The sequence below is a fragment of the Mytilus trossulus genome, chromosome 14, assembly GCF_036588685.1.
Source record: "Mytilus trossulus isolate FHL-02 chromosome 14, PNRI_Mtr1.1.1.hap1, whole genome shotgun sequence".
In the NCBI taxonomy this organism is placed as follows: domain Eukaryota; kingdom Metazoa; phylum Mollusca; class Bivalvia; order Mytilida; family Mytilidae; genus Mytilus; species Mytilus trossulus.
Genome location: NC_086386.1, coordinates 77,366,668 through 77,393,419, shown reverse-complemented (window position 1 = coordinate 77,393,419; position 26,752 = coordinate 77,366,668). Strand labels below are relative to the sequence as shown.

Here is a 26,752-nt window from a genome sequence, read left to right as displayed (position 1 = left end):
TCCATGGAACACAAACAGTGCCGCCAGCTTGCATAATTTGTAAACATGATAAAGAGACATAGCCTGGTAAAAGTGAAACCCCCCTATTTTAAACATTATCTGTGTTTGTGGTAATAATAATATTAATAACCAATTTCGGATGAAACAAGTAGAGTTTTGGCAATGACACTGTAATGTTTGACAGTAATTTATTTATATCTATATACTACATGCTGTGTATCTAATATGAAGATATATATTTCAAGGCAAGTAACTGTGAAAATCACAGGTTCATGTTTTTGACATCTTTACACTAAATCCATTGGATGTTGGAGGATTTCTTTTATTAGCTGGATATGCAGTATGGGCTTTGCTCATTGCTAAAGGCTGTACAGCGACCTATAGTTGTTGATTTCTGTTGTCCTTTGCTTTAGGAGAGTTGTCTCATTGGCAATCATACCACAACTTATAATTTATATCTAGTCACTTGTGGAAAGTTGTCTCGTTGGCAGTCATACCACATCTTATAATGTATAGTTATTTGCTTGTCAAATGCTTGTGGAGAGTTGTCTAGTTGGCAATCATACCACATCTTCTTTTTTATATCTGACATGTAATTTTGGAGTGAACCATCTTTGAGTGTGCTGTACAGTAATGTTGTAACACCATATTCTCACCATCTGATTTCATCCATGCTTTCCATAAATCATCCACTGAGATCAAGGAATCATTATTATGGAATATAGCCACTCGTTCTGATCCACCCGTATATTGTAATTCTTCTTTCAAAAACTGAAAATAGAAAACAGCAACTTCATTATCAAAATCTATATATATATTCTTTAATATGTTATCTCATCCGAAAAATTTTGAATTTTATGCATTTTAAATGCATAATTTGTTTTTTTTTATGTATATTATTTTTCAACTTCTCTGTAACCTTTGTACTTGCATGGTTTTATGAGAATAAACTATCTATCTATCTATTAAATTCTAAGACTCCAACTTTGAAATTATTGCGATGGTTTTATTATTGTGAAAAACAGGACAAGGTTTTAATCCCAATAATTTAAACTCACATTTTTTTTAATTTTAATTTAACAATTAAGATACATTTTTTTTGTACTTCTCATCCATATCGCAAAAGATAGTATTGCATTTTAGTCTAAAATGTCAAAATCGCAATAATAAATGCACACAATAATTTCCAAATTTACAGTATTCATTTTATAGTGTTTATATTTAGAGCTAGAATTTTTAATTTTGTTGCTCAGACTTAAAGTTGTGGTCTCTTTAAATTCAACTCAAAATGAAGGACATTTTCAACATTCCCGAAATACATACAAATTATTGAAGGCCAATTGCATAAATTACATATTGTACAACATATAAAATGCACTAAATATCCTTATTAATGTACATGATGTACATATCTATATGAAAACAACCTGTTACATATGTAATGTATTGATATGCTATTGTGGTATTATAATAGATACAATCTGTTCAATAACACCTATATCATGTATATGTGATTTCTATTTCTATATTTATAAATAATAAACATTGATTTTTAATAGAAATATCTTTTTATAAGTACTGCAGGTTATTATAACTCCATTATTTCATAATTCATAGCGGACAGTGCCACTATTCCTTAATTTGTAAACATTACCTAATTGATGAATTTAAAATACAATTTGTTTTTGTATTTAATAGAAATATTTTTTTTATAATGCAACTTATTAATATTTTCATAATTCATGATGGCATATGCATTAATTTGTGAATATTACCTGATTAATCATAATCATAATGTATTAAAAACAAATATTTGCATTTTTTAGGGTAATTGTAATATTTCTCTTTTATACTCCAACTTCTAAATTCTTTCATAATTCATAATTGTATTCATTTGTAAATATAACTTGATTGATGTAATAAAATTGACAGTTTATTTACATAAATTTTAAGACTCCCCCGTTTTACGTACACATGATGACTATATATGTGTACATTGTCTATGTTATGTGATTTAGTAGAGCCCTGGATTGTATCGTGTACAATATAATGATTCACTATAATCATGATAATATGAATGGGTGTTCTGACAATTTGTAACAGTGTCATTTTTATAAGATAGCACACCCTTTTAATGGATAGTCTACACACATATATATATATATATTCTATCCAACAAAATTGGACAATATGAAAACAAGAACATGATGAAGCCCATTTTATATCGATCATATTTCAAAACTTTTTCTCAACTCCTATTTTGACATCCTGGGATCAGCACTATTAGCTCATAGAGTGCTCTCTTGAGGGTCTAACTGGAAGGAGTTTGATCCCAGGTCATGGTTTCACCTATAATTTCACTTGTCCCGTCGACTTTGTCACTTGTTTTTTTACACAATAATTTGACCTTTGCTTGTGAAGTTTACAATAAAACCATCAAGCCAATGTCACACTTAGACCCAAACGAGACCCACACTGAAGCCTTCATGACTCACAGAAGAGCAGTGGCTTAGATGACAAAATGCAGTGCATATTATAAATCACTTTTGGACAATGTTGGATAAGGAAAAGATCTCATAAATAGTGGTCCCAAGGTCTCTGGCCTTTTTACTCCAACAAAGGATCGATGAACCTATATTTTTTTAAATTTAAAAGTCTTGGACCCTCAATCTAATTTTGATAGTAACAACTGACCTACGACTTGTTTTTTTAAATCTTTAGACTAAAAGGCCTTGGAACCTCCTTTTTCTTGACAACTACTGCTTTTATTTTAATAATAATTTGAGTGAATTTTTTATGTCAATAAACTATATCTTATAAACCACCTTTGCTACACCTTCAGAGTTTGTCATTTACACCTTTGTGCGTGGGCAGCCCACTCATTTTTGAAATTTGAAATATATAACAATGTAAAATACAAGTGTCAAAGAGCTAAAACCAACACAGACTATAAGTGTATTAACCTAAACCAGGATAAATATGGTTCACACATTAAAGAACTCTCCTATGAAGCTACATGTATATATATATTCCAAATTTCAGAACGACCAATGATTTGTAGTTCCTGAGAAATATGCAACACAAGTTTCTTACATGGCCTCTCCACTTTACCGCAGGGCTTTCAATAAATTTGTCTACTTCAAAATTCAGTCTAAATCAGAATATTTTATTTTTATAAACTTCATCATTTGGGGGCCTAAATGTGCAGACTATGTGATATCAGTTTAACTTATTGTTGGAGGCTGTACGGTGTTGCATCATTGGCAATCATACCACATGCATCTTCTTATTTTTATTTGTAATTGGAATTTTAGTTATTATGGTGTTTCATAATTTTGTCTCCCAAATGTCTACATTTACACAGGGACCTATATATAAGTCCTTGATTTACATGTTAAAATATGAAACATAAATCTTGTTTTTATAGTATACCATACATGCGGTATGGGCTTTGCTCATTGTTGAAGGCTGTACGGTGACCTATAATTGTTAATGTTTGTGTCATTTTGGTCTTTTGTGGATAGTTGTCTCAATGGCAATCATACCACATCTTCTTTTTTATACACACTGCATACATATACATGAATATCCCCCCCCCTTTTTACCTAAAGTTGCTCTTAAAATAGTCCATAGCTTGAACTATTGACATATTGTATATTATGTATACCGGTACATGTACAGTATATGTATAATATGTCCTTTAAAATATCTTATGGAAACAAGTACAATAGTATAAGAGATTATAAAAAGGAATTAACTATTTAAAACAAGATTTGAAGTATTGTTTTACATGTAAGTAGTAAAACATATATTGACAATCAAATCTATATTACATGTACTTATGTTTAATTTAACTTCCTTGAGACTAAGTGCAAAGTAGATAAATAAAATCCTTCAAGGCACAACACTGGGCTTCCAAGTAGTGACTGTACAATGTTCACATGTATTCACTGTTGACCAAACACAGGAAAATATTATATAACTAGGTCTTGAAATCAATGATATGTATACAATGTACAGTATACTGTCAATTCAGTAATGAATGTATGCATTTATAAATTGCAATTTTGCAAAAAATGGATAAAATGGACTGAACTAATGTATATATTTGTTAAGGGGCCAGCTGAAGGACACCTCCAGGTGTAGGTATTTCTCATTGCATTGAAAACCTGTTGGTGACCTTCTGCTGTTGTCTGTTCTATGGTCGGGTTATTGTCTCTTTGGCATATTCCCCATTTCCATTCTCAATTTTATAGATTAATTATTGTGATTTCAGGAAAATCTACCGGGTACATACAGATACATGTACATGTAGGCCTATATCATGTATATAAGCTATCAGAATTTTAGTTCTTTTTATTGTTGATTATTTTTCTATTTGACACATTCCCCTTTTTATATTCTCAATTTAATTCTATTATAAAATCATCCAAGATAGCACCATAGTAGAAAATATAGCACCAAGATACTGGTTGTCATTAATATATTTTCATGGGTACCAATTTTCTTTGATTGAGAGAAACTTGCATTTTTGTGGATATTTAATTTAGTGGTAATAACAAATTTCTTAAGGAATATAATATATTCCTTAAGGAAATTTGTAATCCCTTGAACTTTTAAATTTGTGGTTCCCCTAGCCTCTATATCAATGAAATCAACGAAAATTGGTATCCTCAATATTAATGAATCCACAGTACCATATGGACCTTTGGTGTTTTAATGCTCTAGGGAGAACACTGATAATAAAACCTCACAATAATATCTGAATTAACAGTACATGTACTGGTATATGAAACTGTTATATAAAAAAATCATGAGCATAATTAACAGGTTTAAGTGATAATGAAGGTCAGATGTTATGCCAGGGATGCTATGGTCAATTTCTTTGACCAGTAACATTGATTATAATAGTCCGTTATATAATTATTCAATACATTCACCTGGCCTCCCTTAATTCCCATACATCTTGATAACACCACATTATCAATGATTAAATAATGTTCTACATTCCTGATAAGATTTCTATTGAATATATATTTATTACTTTTACAACATTTTATATATATATTTACATATATACCTATTAAGATTAAAGTATGTAAATGAAATTTACACCATGGTAAATTATTTCTTGATTAATGCATGATTAGGATTCAATAATAAACAATTTGAAAAAGATTTGACAAATTAGATTTGAATGCATTGGTGATGTTTTAAATGGTTACATTTTTACCTTATGATGATAAGCATGTTAAGAGTCAACGATTTAACGGGATTTAAAACTCTTACATTGTGCATTGTTGTGTAAAATGTGAACCCAAGATTTTCAAGTAGGATTGTAAATTAAAGATTTACATGTATATATACTACATGTATGTTGATTTTTCAGCAAACTATTTTATACATTATAAACTAATAAACTAAATCAATACTCTATATATCAGGTAGCCTGCAGCAGACAGCTTTTGATTTTAGCAGACAACATTTATGAAACTGGCAGTATATAGGAAACTGCCCAAAACATGAAAAACAAGAATGTGTCCCTGGTACATGGATGCCCCACTCGCACTACCATTTTTTCTGTTCAGTGGACCATGAAATTGGGATCAAAACTCTTATTTGGCATTAAAATTAGAAAGATCATACCATAAAGTAACATGTGTACTAAGTTTCAAGTTGATTGGACTTACTAAGTTTCAAGTTGATTGGACTTCAACTTCATCAAAAACTTATTCTTCGAACAAAAACTTTAACCTGAAGCGGGACGAACGAACGTACAGACGAATGGTACGAGCGATGAAAGAACATACAGACCAGAAAACATAATCATTTAATGCCCCTAGCTCTTCTATTGTAGGTGGGGCATGAAAACTTTTAACTTTCTCATTTGTTTTAATTTTTTGTCTTCATTCAGAAGCAGATTTAGAAAGGGGGATATTACACAATTTAAATGTTTAATGTTTGGACTTTTGACAGGCTCAGTCAAAATGCTGTCTTACTAATTTCTACAATTTAAAATTTACTACAATTTGACATGAAGTTTCATGAAACGATGCTTTTCTTTGAGAGGTTTTTATATTTTCCTGTTTGGTCACATTGTCTTTTACTTGATTATTGTCTTCCAAATTGAAATTAACTGAAGGCTTCTACACTCCCCCTTTAGTTGTGACAATAACTACATACCCCTGTTGATTCACATTGCCATCCTGGTCATCGTCTTTCATATGATGTAATTCATTAATGGCTTCCACCCCCACCCCTAGGCCCCCTAAGTTTTTACAATAAATACATGTACGTACCCTGTACATACCCCTTTGCTTTCCTGTTGGTTAAAATTGCCATCCTGGTCATCGTCTATCATATGATGTTATTCATATTGAATAGGGGCTTCCATCGCCCAACCTCCCTAAGTTTTGACAATAAATATGTACCCCTTTGCTCTCCAGTTGGTTAACATTGCCATCTTGGGCATCGTCTATCATTTGATGAAATGCATTAATGGCTTCCATCCCTCCCTTAGTTTTGACAATAACTACCTACCCCTTTGCTTTCCTGTTGGTTTGCCTTGCCATCTTGGTAATCGTCTATCATATAATGTAAATCATTAATGGCTTCCACCCCTCCCTAAGTTTTGACAATAACTACCTACCCCTTTGCTTTCCTGTTGATTTATATTGCCATCTTGGTAATCGTCTATCATATAATGTAAATCATTAATGGCTTCCACACCTCCCTAAGTTTTGACAATAACTACCTACCCCTTTGCTTTCCTGTTGGTTTGCATTGCCATCTTGGTAATCGTCTATCATATAACGTAAATCATTAATGGCTTCCACCCCTCCCTAAGTTTTGACAATAACTACCTACCCCTTTGCTTTCATGTTGGTTTACATTGCCATCTTGGTAATCTTCTATCATATAATGTAAATCATTAATGGCTTCCACCCCTCACTAAGTTTTGACAATAACTACCTTCCCCTTTGCTTTCCTGTTGGTTTACATTGCCATCTTGGTAATCGTCTATCATATAATGTAAATCATTAATGGCTTCCACCCCTCACTAAGTTTTGACAATAACTACCTTCCCCTTTGCTTTCCTGTTGGTTTACATTGCCATCTTGGTAATAGTCTATCATATAATGTAAATCATTAATGGCTTCCACCCCTCCCTAAGTTTTGACAATAACTACCTACCCCTTTGCTTCTTTGATTCACATTGCCATCTTGGTCATCGTCTATCATATAATGTAAATCATTAATGGCTTCCATCCCTCCCTAAGTTTTGACAATAACTACCTACCCCTTTGCTTTCCTGTTGATTCACATTGCCATCTTGGTCATCGTCTATCATATGATGTAATTCATTAATGGCTTCCAAACTCAGTTTATCTGTACTGCATGATGGGTCTTTCTCATCACATTCTGAAAAGGAAAACTATCTGTTAACATTTTTTTTATTTCTAAAACACTCATAGATCCAGGAAAAAACTTATCAAAGAAAATTAACCAAAAGCAGCTTAAATTAGCTTGTGAATTTGAAACATATCTATCATGTCTGTATTATACCGTAAATCAACTCATTTTAACAGATACTTTACTACGGGTTTTATTTCTCCTTTCTTACCCAATTTGCAGCAATTTAAGTTTGTGATTCTAAAATATACTTGAAGCTACATATCTACTGTGAAAATGATACCATAAAGATATCTAATTTCAGAATTTTTAACAATTTTTTTTTGGCATAGACAAGTATTTATTTTCTTAAACTTATAGGGAATAACTATAAGTAGATAAGGTCAGTTGGCTGACAAAAAGGACATAGCAACATTGCCCTATATACTAGGCTAGCCACAAATGGACAATAAAAAAAAAACTCTGACAGAACATCAAAAGTATACCTAAACAGACAGATCTATCTTTTGAATCAATAAAACATGCCCAATTTTACATTTAATTGTTCATATTTTATCAAAGTAAAATCTCTTCAAAGAAAACATGACAGGTAGCAGATACAAAATGAATAAAACAAGTCACATGTGAAAGAACATAGGAGACCATAATTACACCTTTTTTGACTGATGTACATGTATTATCTAAATACATGTAACATATATATTAGACCGTTGGTTTTCCCGTTTGAATGGTTTTACACTAGTTATTTTGGGGCCCTTTATAGCTTGTTGTTAGGTGTGGGCCAAGGCTCCGTGTTGATGGCCGTACTTTTAACCTATAATGGTTTAATTTTTGAATTGTTGTTTGGATGGAGAGTTGTCTCATTGGCACTCACACCACATCTTCTTATATCTATACCTGTATATATGATACATTAATATATTTTAGGAAACAATAAAAATTTTGGTTTGCAATGCAGGTTCTTAAAAACTTTGAAACTCTTTCCATTTGATCTTTTTACTTAATATAAATACATGTAATTGACATTTTGGAAATCTACAATACTGTAATATTCCATTTGACATGAAATAAACATGAAATTGACGAGACCTTGAATCAATGTACAACAAGTTTAATAACAGTAATATATTTCAACTGTATCAATTTCAATCTAAATCTATTTCACCTTTGTACATGATGTACAAGTACACTATTAGACCTAGGGCAATTGATTCTGTTTCTTATTGGTATAATAAATCATTTTTTAATCAGTAGTTGTTAACAAGAAGTCCTCAATTTTCAGTTTTCGACCTTTCTTCACAATCCTGACACCATATAAGTAACAATTTATCCAGGCTTGTGAAAATTAACATACTAGTAAATAGCCTAATAGGGGGAGGTTTTTAAAAGGGCTTGTTGGTAAAAAAAATAATAAACATGATAAAGAGAAGATTTCCCAAGATGCATTAAATGGCAAATCAGGACTTGACATTAATGACCTTTGTCCTCTACTGATGAAAAACATGTGTTGACCTCTAAAATGTATTTGATTAGTGAGGTGAAGAAAGGGGAAAAGAGGACTTCAATACACATGATACAGAAAGTAGAAAATCAATTTGAAATTCAATTTATAGAATGTGGTGGGAAAAAATAACAAATTTGGAAAATAAATGTATTACCGTAACATTTTAGCTCGTATATATTTAATTTACAATAACGTTACACTGTATTTAATTCATTCTCATGTGCATTATATATATAAAATTATCTAAAATATGTTATAAATCAATTACCTTTAAAATTACATGTAACTGTTTGTACTTTATGGTACAGAATCTTGATAAGATATAGGGGGAGCCCCAATATTCAATTCTTATATTGTCTATGGATAGTATTTCAAAGGTTAGATTTAAAGTAACAACATTTAAACAATGTACTTAATCAGTTTGAAGTAGTGGAATGCCGTCATTGACTTCATATTCATGTATATATATATACAGTATCATACTAGTTCAAAGAGACAAAACATCATAAGAGGAAGGTACATGTACATTGCTTTTAAGATTAGGGTCATTAATCTCTGCTTTTCAATGTCTTAAAATTATTTGATTAAAGAACATTAAAAATATACATGTAATATTATAAAGCTTATTTTGGGCCTTTTTCAAAACAAGAGATCACAAGTTTTGGGATTGATCCTGTATTGATGCATTAATGTATTCAAGTTCCTTACAGTCTGTAGATTCAGCTCATCTTGACATGTTACGATTATGTTAACAGTTTTGATACAACTACAAGCTGCAGGTTAGAAAGGGAAAAGTCACTTCAATATGCTTAGGCTAAAAGAAAAAATCTTGTGTTAATTATTTCACCATACATGCTAAATAATCCTTTCCTCACTTTAAATAGTAATAACTACAATGTCAATGAATGTATATATAGATATGAAGGAAGATGCGGCATTAGTGCCAATGAGACAACTCTCCATCTAAATATCAATCTATAAAAGTAATCCATTATAGGTCAATCTACGGCCTTCAACATGGAGCCTTGGCTCACACCAAACAACAAGCCATATAGGGCCCCCAAATTACTAGTGTTACAATCCATTCAAACAGGAAAACCAACAGTCTAATCTATATAAAAAAATAAGAAAATAGTATAAAGGCAACAATTAATTTTCATATTGATCACCCCAGGTCTATCTGTCTATGGTGGGGTTCATGCTGTCTCTACTTTAAAAATTGGAAAGCCTGATCACAGATACTTTTGTTTGTACAGAGTACATGAATAAGAAAAAATATATACTTAAAAATAGGACATTTCTGTACGAGGTTCTAAATCAATCAACAATCATCATGTTCAATGTAAAAAAAATAAAAAAATAACAAAATTGTCCTCACTGATGTACATGTATGTGCCATAGTGCTTGTTAATGTTTTAATCTACCCTATTGGGGTAGGTTAGTTCGCTGATTAAAAATGCTTAGTCTTTTAACTTCTAACCCCATATGATATTAATTCTTTGATGTTTGGCCTTACTATTCATTGCTATTGTTTACTTGGTACTCACGGATAATGAAAACAGATAAATGATGCACGCCATTATCACTGTTGTGCAGCTTCTTGATAAGTTGATAAAGTATTTGCAAATTGGTTATGATACTGATTATTGTCCAAAGAACATAAGCATATGTTGATGAAATATACATGTATAATACTTTTCATCGTCTATTTCACACGTCACCAATTACTACATAAATTTGTTCAAATTATTTGAAAGATAATGACCGCAACATGTTAAAATGATGATGATTATGATGATTTTACTGGTAAATAACTTTAAAATAGTGTTGAGCCGGCTAAGCTTCCCACATTTGTAAAAATTAGCACATTTCATCATGTTTATAGAAATATATATATGACTTAGAGTAAAATAGCTGCTATAAGCATGCTAAGTGAAGGGGAACATGTCCTTCAAAAAGCTAACAAAATTAAAATTGAGAATGGAAATGTCATCAATGGCCATTGTCATCAAAGACAACAACCCCGACCAAAGAGCAGAAAACAGTCTAAACTAAAACTACTATGTGTATGTTATTATCATGGTTATTGTACACACGAAAATTAAATGTACATGTACATTTATATGCCCTGTTTACTGTGTACATGTATGTACTTGCATTAAACCTTCCACATACATTTTAAGACGTTAAAAAATGCATAATTTCAATTACAGAATCCTAATTATATATAAATACAAAAAACAAAACAATGATATATATACATGACGTCCATTATCACTGTACTATTATGCATATTTTTAGGGGCTAGCTGAAGGACACCTACGGGTGCGGGAATTCTCTCTACATTGAAGACCCATTGGTTGCCTTCGGCTGTTATCTGCTCTATGGTCCGGTGGTTGTCGCTTTGACATATTCACCATTTCCTTTCTCAATTTTATGTACATGTACATGATGTACATGATAAATATCACATAAATGTATATATAAAAAACAAGATTTGGTATGATTGCCAACGAGAACACTCTCCACATCAGCCTAAATGAAACAGAAAATGAGAAATGAATAATCTGATGTACAGTAGTTGTCGTTTGTTTATGTAATATATACGTGTTTCTCGTTTCTCGTTTTGTTTATATAGATTAGACCGTTGGTTTTCCCGTTTGAATGGTTTTACACTAGTTATTTTGGGGCCCTTTATAGCTTGTTGTTCGGTGTGAGCCAAGGCTCCGTGTTGAAGGCCGTACTTTAACCTATAATGGTTTAATTTTTGAATTGTTGTTTGGATGGAGAGTTGTCTCATTGGCACTCACACCACATCTTCCTATATCTAGTTCAAGGTTTTTGCCAGGTGTTGTTGTATGATTGGAGATTCATTGTGTAGGTGTTATTCCACCTCAAGCTTTAACATACAAACAATGTATTAAATAACAAAAGTTCTTCACACCAGTTTTTATGTTATTATAAATTATTGATAAAATACATGTAACAATGACCATCATGACAATGTGATAACACTTTTTTCTTTAACCATTGATGTTTATAGTAAAATTTGAAGCTAAACTAACATGTTACTAGTGTTTCCTGCAGCTTTTAAAAAGGGCAGGGTAATTGTTAGCTCAGAGGGCACATTAAGCGTGATGGACAACAATTTTAGGGCACTAACTATAAACAGGCAATTTCTAAAAAATGGATTCATTTAAAACATACTAGTTTAATGCTATAAAAAGGACATATACATCTGTAATCAATCATTAAAACAAATGTTAAACAAGAAAAAGTGTATATATGAAATATTTAAAACAATAAACACAATTTAACTAGCTAGCTCTAGCTAGAATTCAAAAGGGGCAGGGTGCCAGTTTTTACTCTATAGGTTGTTGTTATTTATTTAAATAAAGATGCATTTCAACTATAGTCTTTATGTCATTGTTTGTGTAGTTATGTATAGTACATCTTCATCAACATACAATTTTTATTATGTTTTTATAGTTTAACTTCACTCCACCCATTATCAAAGAATATGGTTTGATTATATCTATATAAGAATAACACCTTTTATTACAACAATAAGAAGTTTTTAAGGTCATTTATTGGCTATACAGCCATTGCAGGGTTGGAATATGGACCATAATTTGGTATTCGGCCTTTGGTTTCTTTTTGTATCCTTTTTTATAAGTTCTAAAATTTTAACTTCTATTTTGTGGGTTGTGTTGGTGTTAGAATAGTATGAATGGAACAATTGAGTTTTTCAAGAAAAAATTAATACATTTTGATTGACATGAAACCAAACAGGAAACCAATCTTTATTTTCTTTATTTTGCACAATATAATTCAAAAGGCATAAATAAACACCATTACTAGTGTTACTTGCTTCATGTTAATATTTAAAATCTATTTTCAATGTTATATTAAAGTTTTTTTTAAACCTGACAGGAAACCATAAGAAACTGAAAGCATTTTTTTAGTTTTATTTTATTGCAAAATCTGCTTAAAATAATCTGAACAGTATACTTTTTCTTAAAATCCATCTTAAATGTAACAGTATTCTAAAACTCCTAAATATGTGCTTGTTTTGAAAACAATTAGTACAATTTATTCAGAATTTTCCATATTTTCTTCATTGATACAGGATACCAGAATTATTGTATCTTGATGTTTAAGCCAAAAAAATGTATTTATATTTGGTTTTGATATTCCAGTTATATACAATTTATTCCAAATCATTGGCAATGTAACATTCTTTAAATCCAGTAAAGATTAAAAATGTTTAACTTGGAATTAAAATCTTTAAAATAGGCACAATGTGATACTTGTGACCTGTACACCATCTACATGGTTTCCACATTTTAACCTACTTTAGTGGGCTAAAATCAATAAAGTACTTCCTTTCAAGTCATGCATGGTAAAAGTTTACTTCTCCTTTGACAAGTTTATTGCGTTTCTGATAAGTGTTTGCAGAACATGAATAAAAAATATTAATTAAAAACTGTGACAAAGATTCCAACTTTGTACATTCCAAGTGTAACAGTATATTAACATGTATTTTTTATTAAATTATATTTATTCACCTAAAATATCCAGTAATATTTACTGCTGAAGTTAAATCAATCCAACGAGCATTGGTACAATGATAAGAGACGTAATTTCAATTGATTTTTCCAAGGACTCTTCACGTCATTATCGGGAAACGAAGTGTGTTCTAACGTCTGTCAAATAGGAAATCGATTTTGTCAAGTCATTGGGCATTTATTTTCACACAGGATTGTATGTAACATTATGCACATAGAAAAAATAACAGACCATCGGCGCAATCTCTTTGACAATTGTATTTTCCTCTTTTAAACAAGACGAAACAAGTCTACAGATTATGTTTGCTAACATCCCATTGGAAACAAAATCAATGTTAAGACCTAGTATTTCGTACATCCGGCCGTAATGGCGTTATCACATGTTAGTCACATGTTTCACGTATGACCGGAAATTATTAGAACTTACGGACAATAACAATTTTAATAAATAACTGGACTTCTGTTTCGTGTGAAATGTAACGCATAACGATAACGTAATTTTCTTACTTTATTATTACGAAGATCAAAACAAGAATGTAAATCATCTCGGATTTACCTGTTTGAACATCTCGCGAGAGTTCATATTTGCATATTGTTTTTAAGAATTTTACAAAATCAATGCTGCTGAAGTATCCCATGAGATGACGTATTAGGTCAGGTGATGTCAGTGCGTATTTAGGTCAATGAAAGAGACGGATTGTTTTTGTAAGTGAAAGGGATACAAGTGTGATTACGATTGTTGGAGACTTTATGGATTAATATAACTTGTTGAAGAACTAATTTCGAATATATATCAAACGTTGGCATTGCATTTATTGCTAAAATTAGATGGTAACACTTTCATAAACTCTCAGAGTTTTTCAGCTTCTGTTCGACCTGTGTGGTCAACATGGCGTCCAATTCGGACAGTGACAATAATGGGTTTGCTCAGCACGGCTCAGCCGGTATAACCCGAAAATCTAGTTCATCTGAGCTCAGCTCGTCTAAAGAACAAATAGTTATGATTGAAACTGACACTGGGAACTTTTTAGTGCCAGGAATGATTGAAAACGTTCTCGTTGACGAAGAGGGCGGAGTTTATAATGATAGACATATGATTCAACATAGCTCAAGTGCAAAGAGCGTGAAATCTCGCATCTCGCGAGACGTAAACACGGAGAACACTTCTCGTTCATCACGAGATGAAAACAATGATACTTCCGGTCAACCGGACCTCTATCAAATGATGATACAAACACAAATTATGATGCAAGAAACTATGAAAAACAGAGAAGTAGTTGATAACACTGATCATAGTGAATCAGGAGATGAATCCGAACATGAAGATGTTGGCATGGCGTTAGGAAAATTATGTGATGATGCAGACAAGGTGCAGCCAGATGCATGTACTACGGACATGCCGGTAGATGATGAGGACGATTTCATGCAATCTCTCGGAGATTTCTTGTCATCGGAAGACAAACTAGGGCCGAAAGTTTCAAATTCCTTGGCAGGTATTGTCAACACTGGTATGAAACAGAAAGTTTCAGAGGACAAAATTAAGTCAATGCTTAAAAAGTATTTGAGGCCAGAAAACTGTGAGGCATTGACACCAGTACATGTCAATTTGCCAATATGGAAAACCTTAAATAGGCAGACAAAAAATGTAGATATTATGATACAGAAAAATCAGGGCATCTTATGCAAAGGAATGGTCCCACAACTAACATTGATGGATAAGCTCCTTAATGCAAGTAAGGCAAACAAAGGCATCGAGCCAACTGAAGTTGGAGAGTTACTAAGTCTGGTAAAGGATTCATTTGTGTTTAGTCAGATGGCGTATTCTGATTTAAATGTTAAACGCAGACAATTAATTAAAACCAATTTGAGGCCGTGTTATAGATCACTCTGCCCCGATAATGCACCAATATCTGATAAACTATTCGGTGATAGTCTTGTTGACAAAGTCAAAGAAGTTGATATAGCCAATAGAATGGGTAGAAAACTAGGGAAGGTGAAGTCCTTCCTACCAGCAACCTCAACAGATAATAAGGATCATAGAATAAACACTGGTTTCACAGCTAACAGGTTCTCTGCTCCCTATACAATACCAGAGAATCGGTTCAGATTCAAATCGCAGAATAACAGCTTCAGACCATCTTTCTCTCATGGTAATGATCATTTTTTAGGGAAAAGACCAGTCATGAGGAACAACTTCAAGAAGAAAGACAGACATTAAATCCTGTTGACATGGAATGTGAATCTTTTGAACATGTAAGTTCACAAACTGATTTAAAGTTACATGTATGTGCATTTATGAACACTCCTGACAATTTTATTGCAGGGAAAATACGTAATTTTTTGGGGTGCTGGAAATTGCTTACACAAGATAATTGGATTCTTAGTTTGGTTAAAGGTTACAAAATTGAATTTGACACTGTACCGCAACAAACCAAGTTACCTGGAACAATTAAATTTAATGAATCAGAACAGTCTATAATTAATGGAGAAATTAAAAAATTTGTACTAAAAAATGTTGTTCAAAAAGTCAATATCCAGGACATAAACAAACAAGAATTTATTTCGAACATATTTATCAGACCGAAGAAAGATGGGTCTCATAGGTTAATATTAAACTTGAGACAATTAAACGAACAAGTTGAATATCACCATTTTAAAATGGAAACACTTAAAACTGCATTACAATTAATTAAACCGAATGTCTGGTTTGCATCTGCAGATTTAAAGGATGCATATTTTTCGGTTAATGTTGTACATAGTGATAGGCAATTTTTAAGATTTTATTGGAATGGGACAAAATATCAATTTACTTGTCTCCCAAACGGATTAGCAAGTGCACCGAGAATATTTACTAAGCTTTTAAAACCAATATTTTCTACACTTCGCAAAAATGGATATTTAAATGTGGCATACATAGATGATAGTCTTCTCATTAGTGACACTTATCAGCATTGTTGTGATAACATTAAAGACACATGTAATCTCCTCGACCAATGTGGGTTTACTATTCACCCTATTAAATCAGTGCTATATCCATGTCAAGAAGTAACTTTTTTGGGTTTTGTTATTAATTCTATAACAATGACAGTAAAATTAACATCTGAAAAGGCAAAGACTATTGTAGTCATGTGTAAAGTGTTTGTTAAAAAATGGGAAACAACAATTAGAGAGTTTTCTCAGTTAATTGGAAAATTGGTAGCTTCTGAACCAGCAGTCCAGTATGCAAACTTCTATGTCAAACCTCTTGAACAAAAGAAAGACAAAGCATTAAAGATTAATAGAGGAAATTACGATGCGATAATGTATTTGGATTGTGAAATACACAAACATTTAATTTGGTGGATAAATAATATTGAGAAGTCTAGCAAACCTATTTTAACAATAGAACCTAGTATGATTCTTCAATCTGATAGCTCAAAAACAGGATGGGGAGGACTGATTAAACATCCTAAATTAGCTATGGCCAAAACAGGGGGACATTGGTCTTACCATGAACAAGATAAACATATAAATGTGTTAGAGCTTCTTGCAGCCTTTTTAACTCTTAAAAGTTTCTGTGCTACAAAAAACAATATTCATATAAAAATATATTTGGATAATACAGTAGCGGTTCAGTATATAAATAATATGGGAGGAAGGAAGGATGAGTTGAATGAGTTAACTAGAGATATTTGGAATTGGTGTATCAATAGAAGCATTTGGTTAAGTGCATGCCATTTGCCGGGGAAAACTAACGTAGAGGCAGACAAACTTTCAAGACATTTAAGTGATGATATGGAGTGGAAGTTAAATGAAAACATTTTCATGAAAATTCAAAAACTATTTGGTCCAATTAATATAGACCTCTTTGCGTCACGACTTAATTGTCAATTGAACAAGTATGTTTCATATATTCCGGATCCAGATGCGTGTGCAATTGATGCATTTTCTTTTTCTTGGAATATGTATAATGGCTATGCTTTTCCTCCTTTCAGTATAATTGGAAGAGTACTCCAGAAAGTGGAAGAAGACAAGGCAACATTGATATTGATAGCACCAATGTTCACAACTCAACCATGGTTTGCAAAAATTCTTCATCTGATAGCCGGACAATCTTACATACTACCAAAGAAAAATCTGTTGATTCATCCATCAGATCCTTCAAGGCAGCATCCGTTAAAGAAAATGCAGTTAGCAGTGTTTCCTTTATCAGGACAAGACTTAACAGTTTTGGCTTACCAACAGACACTACAAACATTTTATATGACTCATGGAGAAATTCCACAAAAAAGCAATATGGGAGTTATCTCAACAAATGGGTGCAATTTTGTGTTAAAAGACAAATTAATTCATTTAAAGCATCTAATTCTATAGTTTTACAATTTCTGACAGAACTATTTCAAAAAGGTCTTGGATACAGTGCTATTAATACAGCTCGATCAGCTTTATCATCAGTGTTGGATTGTGGGAAAGTCAATCCTATTGGGAATGATCCTTTAATTTGTCGTTTTATGAAAGGTGTATATAATAAAAGACAAACTTTACCAAGATATGAAGTGACATGGGACGTTGATGTGATGTTGAAGTTTTTATGTACTCTATCACCTGTAAATATGTTGACTTTGAAAAACCTCACGTTAAAGTTAACCATGATACTTAGTTTATTAACAGCTCAGAGAACACAAACTTTACATTTGATGGATATCAATGATATTACTGTTAATAATGATGAACTAATTATAAAAGTGACAAAATTGATCAAAACTTCGAAACCAGGGAGTCATTTATCAGACATACATTTGCCAGCATACAACAAAGACAAATCTTTATGTGTTGTGGATACATTTAATGAGTACATTAAAAGAACTAAATCATTAAGGGGACAATATACTAAGTTATTTATTATGACTATGAAACCACACAAACCTGTGTCAAAAAACACTATAAGTAGATGGATTAAATTAACAATGAAACTTGCAGGATTAGATATTAACTTGTTTAAGCCCCATAGTGTTAGGTCAGCTGCAATTTCATCTGCTAAAAAAGCAGGGATTTCATTAGATGTTATAATGAAATCAGCTGGTTGGAAAAAAGAATCAACTTTTAGAAAGTTTTATGACAAACCTGTAGTAAACAATAACAAAAATAAGGGTTTGAGTAAAGTACTTCTTGATAACTATTTTTGTCATGATCATTAGATTTATCTATTGTTTTACTATGTGATTGCATGTTGTAAATGTGTTTCTTTTATTATTAGATAAATAGTTAACATATATGATTTCTGTTTAATTTAGAATCATCAAACAAAATTTAGTTGTGTGGTATATAGTCTTTGAGATAGGTAATTGTTCTTTTAGGACTTTCAGATATTTTCATGGACACGTAACATGTTGGTGTACCGAGCTTTCATGTTTACCTGGCTGTGTTGCCAATTCATGTGTTTCTCTAAAATCTCATGGGATACTTCAGCAGCATTGATTTTGTAAAATTGGAAAATTAAATGAGTGTTGGAACAATACGAAATTTGATTATAATTTTACAAAATCAATTCTGCTGCTGAGGTATCACATGCCCACCCAAGACCCACCCAGATTACTTGTCTTAACACATTCATCGGCATCTTTCAAACCTGACATCACCTGACCTAATACGTCATCTCATGTGATACCTCAGCAGCAGAATTGATTTTGTAAAATTATAATCAAATTTCGTATTGTTCCAACACTCATTTAATTTTCCAATTCTATTACAACAAAGCAGATTACATCATCTAAAAGTTGCGTTACGAAATCGGACACAAAAATCACACCACTGTTCTTACATCTGCTACATAAATACTTATAGTTCTCGGCCTTTTCTTCTCACTATTCTTATTGGTCGATGTTCTTTGTTATTTGAAAGCAAAAGTTACGAATTTGCCGGTGACGATTATCTATAAATCAGTCAGCGTTATGCTCTTAGGAAGCAAAAAGTAACGCGACGGAGAAACGACACAAAAATACGGTGGTAGAATCTTTGAAATTCGTATATTTGAAATTTTTTTCTAGCAAAGAGTAGCATACACTTGTATGTTGATAAAAATAATTGCATCTTTAGATGTAGTTACAACTTTTCTTACAGTAATTCACATTTTATCACTTTTCAATAGTTATAGGAAACGGAGCCCAATAGCAAATTATGGTCCATATATATATGAAGACTACAAACTAATGGAAGATTTAACGACCTTGACTGGCTATACATGTACAGTTCTTGCACGGTCGGTGAAATAAAATATGAAAACTATGTGCAATTCTAATTTGATAATGTTTAGAACATGGATTGCTAATAAATAGTATAATTATCAAGTAGAAATTGCAATATTATTTTTCCAATATGTTCAAAGACAGTTAATATCTTTAAGGTAACATTATTATGTTATTATATATTCAATTGGTAATTTATTCCTTATTTTGGTACTAGATAATATTTTTAGAGCACAAATTTGTAATAGGCTAAAACAGGGGAAGTAACTCCAAAATCAATTTCCACCACATGCATTTCTGTAAACGGCATAGTTTTATTTTGATGACTTAAATTCAATTCTAAAGTCATGAAAGTCTTCATTTATACACTCCTCCATTGTGACTTGGAGATCGAAAATGCAGACCCACGCTAAATACACCTTATCACTATTTATTTCATTGCGGATAAGTTCTAAAATTACACAACTTTTTCATCCAGTTGAAGCTATCTGGGACCCTGTTTAAACAATTCACCATGCATGATACTTTTTAATGAGACCTGTTTAAACTACCGTAAATACTTCAAACAAAATATTTTTTACTTCAATTTTGATTTTGAAAAAAAGTGGATCATACTTACATCAAAGTTTCTTGATAATCACTTTACAAAATTTTTCCTCCCTCAGCTCACTGCTGATGACCTCCATTTTCGGCCAGTGTGACCTAAACAGGAAGTTGTGTAAATGACTGCTGGAATGTGTTTTTCCAGGAATGGACTAAATAGCGATAAGGTGTATACACTCGACCCAAGCTAAATACACTCCCTGACACATTCATCAAAAGTACGACAAAAAGATACATTTGTCCTAATTAAATTACTTAGTTATTAACACCTTTGAAGTCTTTATCATTGTAATTGATTGTAATGACATGATTAACCTGGGGGCAATCACACAGGTATCATATGTAATTAACTTGTAGATCAGAAATCGATAAAACAAAATTTCACCAAAACGGCACAAGAGAATTTTGGAAAAAGACGTCAGGGCAGAAGGGCGCTGATGAAGGCACATAGACGATAAAGGCATTCTGTACCATACTGTAAATTCAGAAATAATTGCAATGTTTTTGTATTACATTGTATATTCCAAAATCAATCAAAGTCTTATACATGTAGTGGCATGTACATTGTACATGTACATGCATTGACATGTACAATGTATACATTTGTATGTGCACTTTCATAAGGTCAATCTTATAAGCATGATAAGAAAGAATTGAGTTTTAATGTATGCTTTTAACATACAATGTATATTGCATTTGAATTCACAAAATCAATAAGCTTTTAAACATGTTGTAAAAGCTTTATGGAAATTACAAAAATGATCGCCTTTGATTATACAGCTGAAATCTTTAAACAGCCATGCAAGAATTATCAATATATTCTTTTTCTTTTGAATAGTTGAAATCTTTAAAACTATGTGGGAAATATCAATATCAGAATATATATATTCTTTTTGTGTCATTACAGGGAAGATTATGCCATCAAAATACATTAAAAGAACAATGAAGAACAGTCTGAACATAACCATGATGATAACAATGCAGAAGAATACAAACATTGACAAATGTTATGTATATCAATGATCATGTACATGTACAGTTTTTGTTGCCAGAGTATAAATGTATATATGTTTAATTCGACCTGTTGATACTGTTTATAATGCTTTTTTGTCATTTTTTATTTATATGGATCTTGGCTGTATACCAGCTTTGATTATTTGTAATATCTTCAATTTTTCACTTATTCTTACAGCATTTGTATAAACTTCAAGATTATAAAAAAACGGTTTTTTTCTAAAGTGAACATTGATTGGTTAAATATTTCTCAGTGTGTTTGAATTTATTTGATAGCCTTTTGGTCATGACTGTTTGTCTCTAATATTCAATTAACTGTGCATTTGTATTCAGATATCGCAGATCAAATTTATTCGTTCTTTGTGTAATCATACGTTTTTTGATTGAGTTAAGTCTGCTAATTGATATTTTATCGTATGTTTTTATATGTTGTGATGTTATGCTATTGTTTCAGAAAAAGGGAGAAGGTTTGGGCCCATTAAAACGTTTAATCCCGCTGCAAATGTTTGCACCTGTCCTAAGTCAGGAATCTGATGTACAGTAGTTGTCGTTTGTTTATGGAATATATACGTGTTTCTCGTTTCTCGTTTTGTTTATATAGATTAGACCGTTGGTTTTCCCGTTTGAATGGTTTTACACTAGTAATTTTGGGGCCCTTTATAGCTTGTTGTTCGGTGTGAGCCAAGGCTCCGTGTTGAAGGCCGTACTTTAACCTATAATGGTTTAATTTTTAAATTGTTATTTGGATGGAGAGTTGTCTCATTGGCACTCACACCACATCTTCCTATATCTATGTACATATACATGTACATAGACAATAACTGTTTAGTGTCTTTAAATATCAGCTGTATTTGTTCAAGGCTAGGAAACAAGGTGTACATGTATGTAAGCTTTTATAGTGAGCCATTACACTAGTTTCGAGCCGATATCGATAGTTGTTCATGTGTGTATGTTATCAGAAAATTGGTGTGATTCTTAGTCTAAAGACTTGTTTGAAGACAAACAGAACATATAAAAGTAATCGTTAATTCGCAACTAATAGGTCATTGAGTCAGGGGACTTACTTAAACAAGTGATTTTCTAAATTCAATGTCTTCCAAGGCTATTGTAATTTTTTTTCTGTGACGCCTTCGATTCATCACAGATATTAAATAAATTAGCCTTGCAAGACTCATAATTATTTGGACTTATCACAGTGCTATCGAATTCCAGTGCCCTGCTACTGCAATATTGTCCAGACTGCAGCACTAATTCCTGTTTAACTTTACCTGAATAATTCAATCCCCCCTCCAATAATAGATCTCCCTTCTAACCATGATACATGTATATATGCTTTTAAAAAATAGCAGTTCAGCATTTTCCAGGACTGAAGCTAATATCCTACATTTTTGTGTAGTGAGAGCCATTAGCACCAATGAGCTGCAATATTCTATAAAATAAAATGTTTACCTTAGGACAAACACAAGCTGCAGAACAGTATGACCTTATAGGTCCTACTTTTTATATTGGGACGAAGTCCACTATTACAGTAGAAAATTCAATGAAAAAAATCCAAAAAAAATCATGAAAATTTCTAGTCCAAATAATTATGACGTTTGGCAAGGCTATTTTTAATTTTTTTCTGGGACGCCTTCCTACAGTTCAAATAATTATGACGTTTGGCAAGGCTATTTTTAATTTTTTTCTGGGACCCCTTCCTACAACGTCATAACGCCGAAGCCATTTTTTACGTCTGGAGTTTGAGAGCAAATTTTGGAATATTTATTTTGTTTGGCAAAGATTTCCCACAATTACCAACGGCACGTGACTTCCGGTGAATATAAAATTTGAAATCCGGTCAATTTTAATGGCTTCGAATTTCCGGATCGTTTGATTTACATTATCAGGAAACTCGGGTCTGTCAAATATTAACGGATTTAAAATTTTATATTCACCGGAAATCACGTGCCGTTGGTAATTGTGGGAAATCTTTGCCAAACAAAATAAATATTCCCCCACTTCAAATGGAATCTTATCTTGTTTTATCCTTTCTTTTGGATATTTCTGGAAATATTTTTTATCAATAAGCACAAAAAAGGTAGGACTTTGTAACTACGTAAAAATTTCTAACCGGCAATAAAAATTTCTTGTCAAAATTAGGTTTCAAAGTTCCCCCCAAAATTTGCTCTCAAACTCCAGACGTAAAAAATGGCTTCGGCGTTATGACGTCGTAGGAAGGCGTCCCAGAAAAAAAATAAAATAGCCTTGCCAAATATCATAATTATTTGGACTCGTCGGAAGGCGTCCCAGAAAAAAAAAAAAATAGCCTTGCCAGACGTCATAATTATTTGGACTAGAAAATTTCCTGAATTTATCTTTGTACTAATGAACTCATGAACTCGAAATCGTTCAATTTTTTTTGTCGAGTTTTTAAATTTCAGGATCTGTGCTAATTAATTCATTTAAAAAAAATGTTTGCTATTAAAAAACGTTACCTTATGACAGCGTTTTTTTGTTTACATTAAGTATGACGTCATAACTTAAATAACGTCACAACTAAAATCTCAACAGTTACAGAACCAAAATCGGAAACGTAACGGTATTAAATCCGTTCCTCTTTTTAACATTGTTGATTTAAAAACAAACCATAGACTTCGTCTCCATTCACAGGTAATTCCTGCCTCATATTAATCTATCTATATCATAAGGACTGTAGAGCTATAGTGTACTGTTCCACTGCTAGGAAAACAGCCTGATTTTAATTACATAATTACCATGATCAATATCATGTACATGTTTAACTGTACAAATATTGCCATAGCAGGATATGGGAACAGAGAATGATTTGAATGAGAGAAATTTCACTTTTATAATTTGTAAGTGTTATACCTTCTTTGATGCCTCCCTGTTCTGAATTATCACACAAAATCAAAAGCGAGTTCAACAAAACTGTTACAACAATAAACAGTGTGGTTATCACCGGCGATCTGGGCCAACTTCTGGTTATCATATTTTGTACTCCCGGTAATTTTTAATATTTATCCTGCAATACATTAATTTCTTTGGCACTTAAATCCGGTATTTGAACATATAAATTCATCACAAATCCTACAAGTAATGTGGAAATTCAAAAAAGAATTTGTGTGTTCATACGTATCATTCTTTTTACCGGAAGTTTATGTGATACATTGGGTAGTGCTAAAAAGTTGATCAGATGAACCGATGTTATCAAAACAAATAAATCTTTAAAATGATATAAAATGTGAGGTTTAAGCATGATATTGATCATACAATGTTATTGGATCAATTAAATCAACTATTAACACAGAAACTTTTCTCAAAAATAATTCTGAGACAAGTGCGGCCTTCCGTGATTATAAATTATTTAATCCATTCATATGAAACAAGTTAGTTTTAAGTTTTTTCTTACTTTTTCATTCATAAAAGAATAATATAAAACAAAATGAAACACATAATTCAAAAGAAGCATGAGACATTTTGATTTATTTATTTTTTTATAAATGTAGGCAATATTTGAAAAAAGTCTAATTTTCACGGGAAATAAGAAATGATAAAAAATAGACCCGGTATTTTGATAACACAAATCGGAGAACACACATTGGGGATCTAGGAACTGTTGCCTGTAATTCAAACAATTGTTAAATGTGTTAACAATTGCTATTTCAAAAATGGTACAAAATAATTCCAGTTCTTTCATGTTACCAAATGAATCAATTTTAAAAAGTGTCTAATGGGAGTAAGGAATAAGTTTAAGACACTATTTGTGGTTTACTAGTATATCCTGCAAGAGTTGAGTAAATGCCAATTATTGATTTTAGTATTTGTAATACTAAAGGTTTAGCAATGTACTAAACTATAGTCAGAAATGTCGGTAACATGAAAGGAAAAAAACTTACTCTTTCAGATACCAGAATACGGCAGATCTACCACATGCAAGAACAACTGCATATGGCCTACAATCTTTCAGGTATGCAGGTGCTAGGTTTTGGAATGAGCTGCCAGATGAGCTTCGTAAGCAATCATCTTTAAATCAATTCAAGAACTTGATAAATTCTTGGTCTGGCAGCTCATGCCAATGCTTTGCCTGCAAAACCAGTTAATCTCTTCTTATTATTTTTTGTTTTGTTGCTTTATTTTCAGCATGGCAAATTTATTCTAATATCTTTACTATAGTGCTTCTGCTGCTTTTGTGCTAAATTTAGAAACTTAATGTGCTTTTATGCTTTTTATGTGCAAACCATTTCATTTGTGCTTTTGTGTTTTTATCTCACAATTGCATGTACCAGTATGTGTTAAACTTGTAAGATGCTTGAAGAACTTTTGTGCTGCATGTTTATATACTGATTGAACTCTTGCTTTATATGTTTAATGTTGTGTGCATGACTCGATATGTATGTTTTGTTTTATTTGTTGTTATGTCGGTTTTAAAAGCTCTTCAGAGCTTATGTTTGTAATTGCTTGCTTATACCGACTCTAAATAAAGCTTTATGTCTTTATGTATTATTATGAATCGTGAGTAACAGGACAACGGTAACTTAAAAAAGTGCGTTATTTTATAGTTTAAGAAAAATACATCATTTCAGATTGGTCACAATTGGAAGATAACAGCAAACAATAACATCTATCCTTTGAAACTGTATTTGCCAGATGAAAAATCTGCCTAGGTAATGAAAAGTTCTAAAATAAATTCCTTTCTGTTACTCTCTCATGTATCTACTATACTAGAATTGCACAATGTTCTCTGCTGCTATCAAAAGCAAAATAAAACTATTTTTCATTCGATATACTGTATATTACATTTGATATATATGGTGATGAAAACTTATATTAAATGAAATGGTTGACATATAGTAGATGAACTTTTTGATTCATCAGTGAAATTGTCTTGAACATATTTTTTTATCAGGTTACATGACAGAATCAAAGGAATTACGCAGTACTTTTTGTTCATTTACTCGAATTGTGTAGAAGTTTACTTTCATCTACATATCAATTTGATAAGATACTATAAAAACACATGTACTATTATAGTGCTGACAATGAAATATTACCAGAAGGTACAAAAAAGGCTGTAACAGGAGAGAACAAAACAAAATTTGTGTCTCCAAATTCTGATCTTTGGGGAGTTCTTTTTTTTTAAACTGGCTGCTATTCACCTAAACAAATGGATTCATACATTCAGGAAATGATGCTCTTCACATTACATTACAAGAAATACATTTTTGGTTTTTCACAAACGTGTCCAAAGGTGGAAAAAAACACAGCGGTAACAGGAGGGAAAGTAACCCTGGGGACAACATTCAAAAGACCTTTAAAAATGCAAAATTTTCTTACATTGCTTTAGTTATACCAAATAAGACCAGTAATGGAGAAGTTTTTTTTTTATAATCTATCAGATTTGAGAAAATCGGAAGGCTGTTTACTTA

General features: G+C 31.9%; 1 protein-coding gene across 5 annotated transcripts in view; it reads right to left on the bottom strand.

The window, feature by feature from the left end:
- Positions 1 to 24,484, bottom strand: part of LOC134695623 (stromal interaction molecule 1-like) — a 50,839-nt gene extending 26,355 nt beyond the window's left edge. For all 5 annotated transcript variants that reach the window (XM_063556930.1, XM_063556927.1, XM_063556929.1 and 2 more), the window contains exons 1-3: positions 24,195 to 24,484; positions 7,301 to 7,422; positions 657 to 771 (exon numbers count right to left, since the gene is read on the bottom strand). In XM_063556930.1, the coding sequence (XP_063413000.1) occupies positions 657 to 771; positions 7,301 to 7,422; positions 24,195 to 24,315 (358 nt within the window). In that variant the 5' untranslated portion in view covers positions 24,316 to 24,484. The remainder of the gene's footprint in view (positions 1 to 656; positions 772 to 7,300; positions 7,423 to 24,194) is intronic.
- Between the last annotated feature and the right edge of the window lie 2,268 nt (positions 24,485 to 26,752).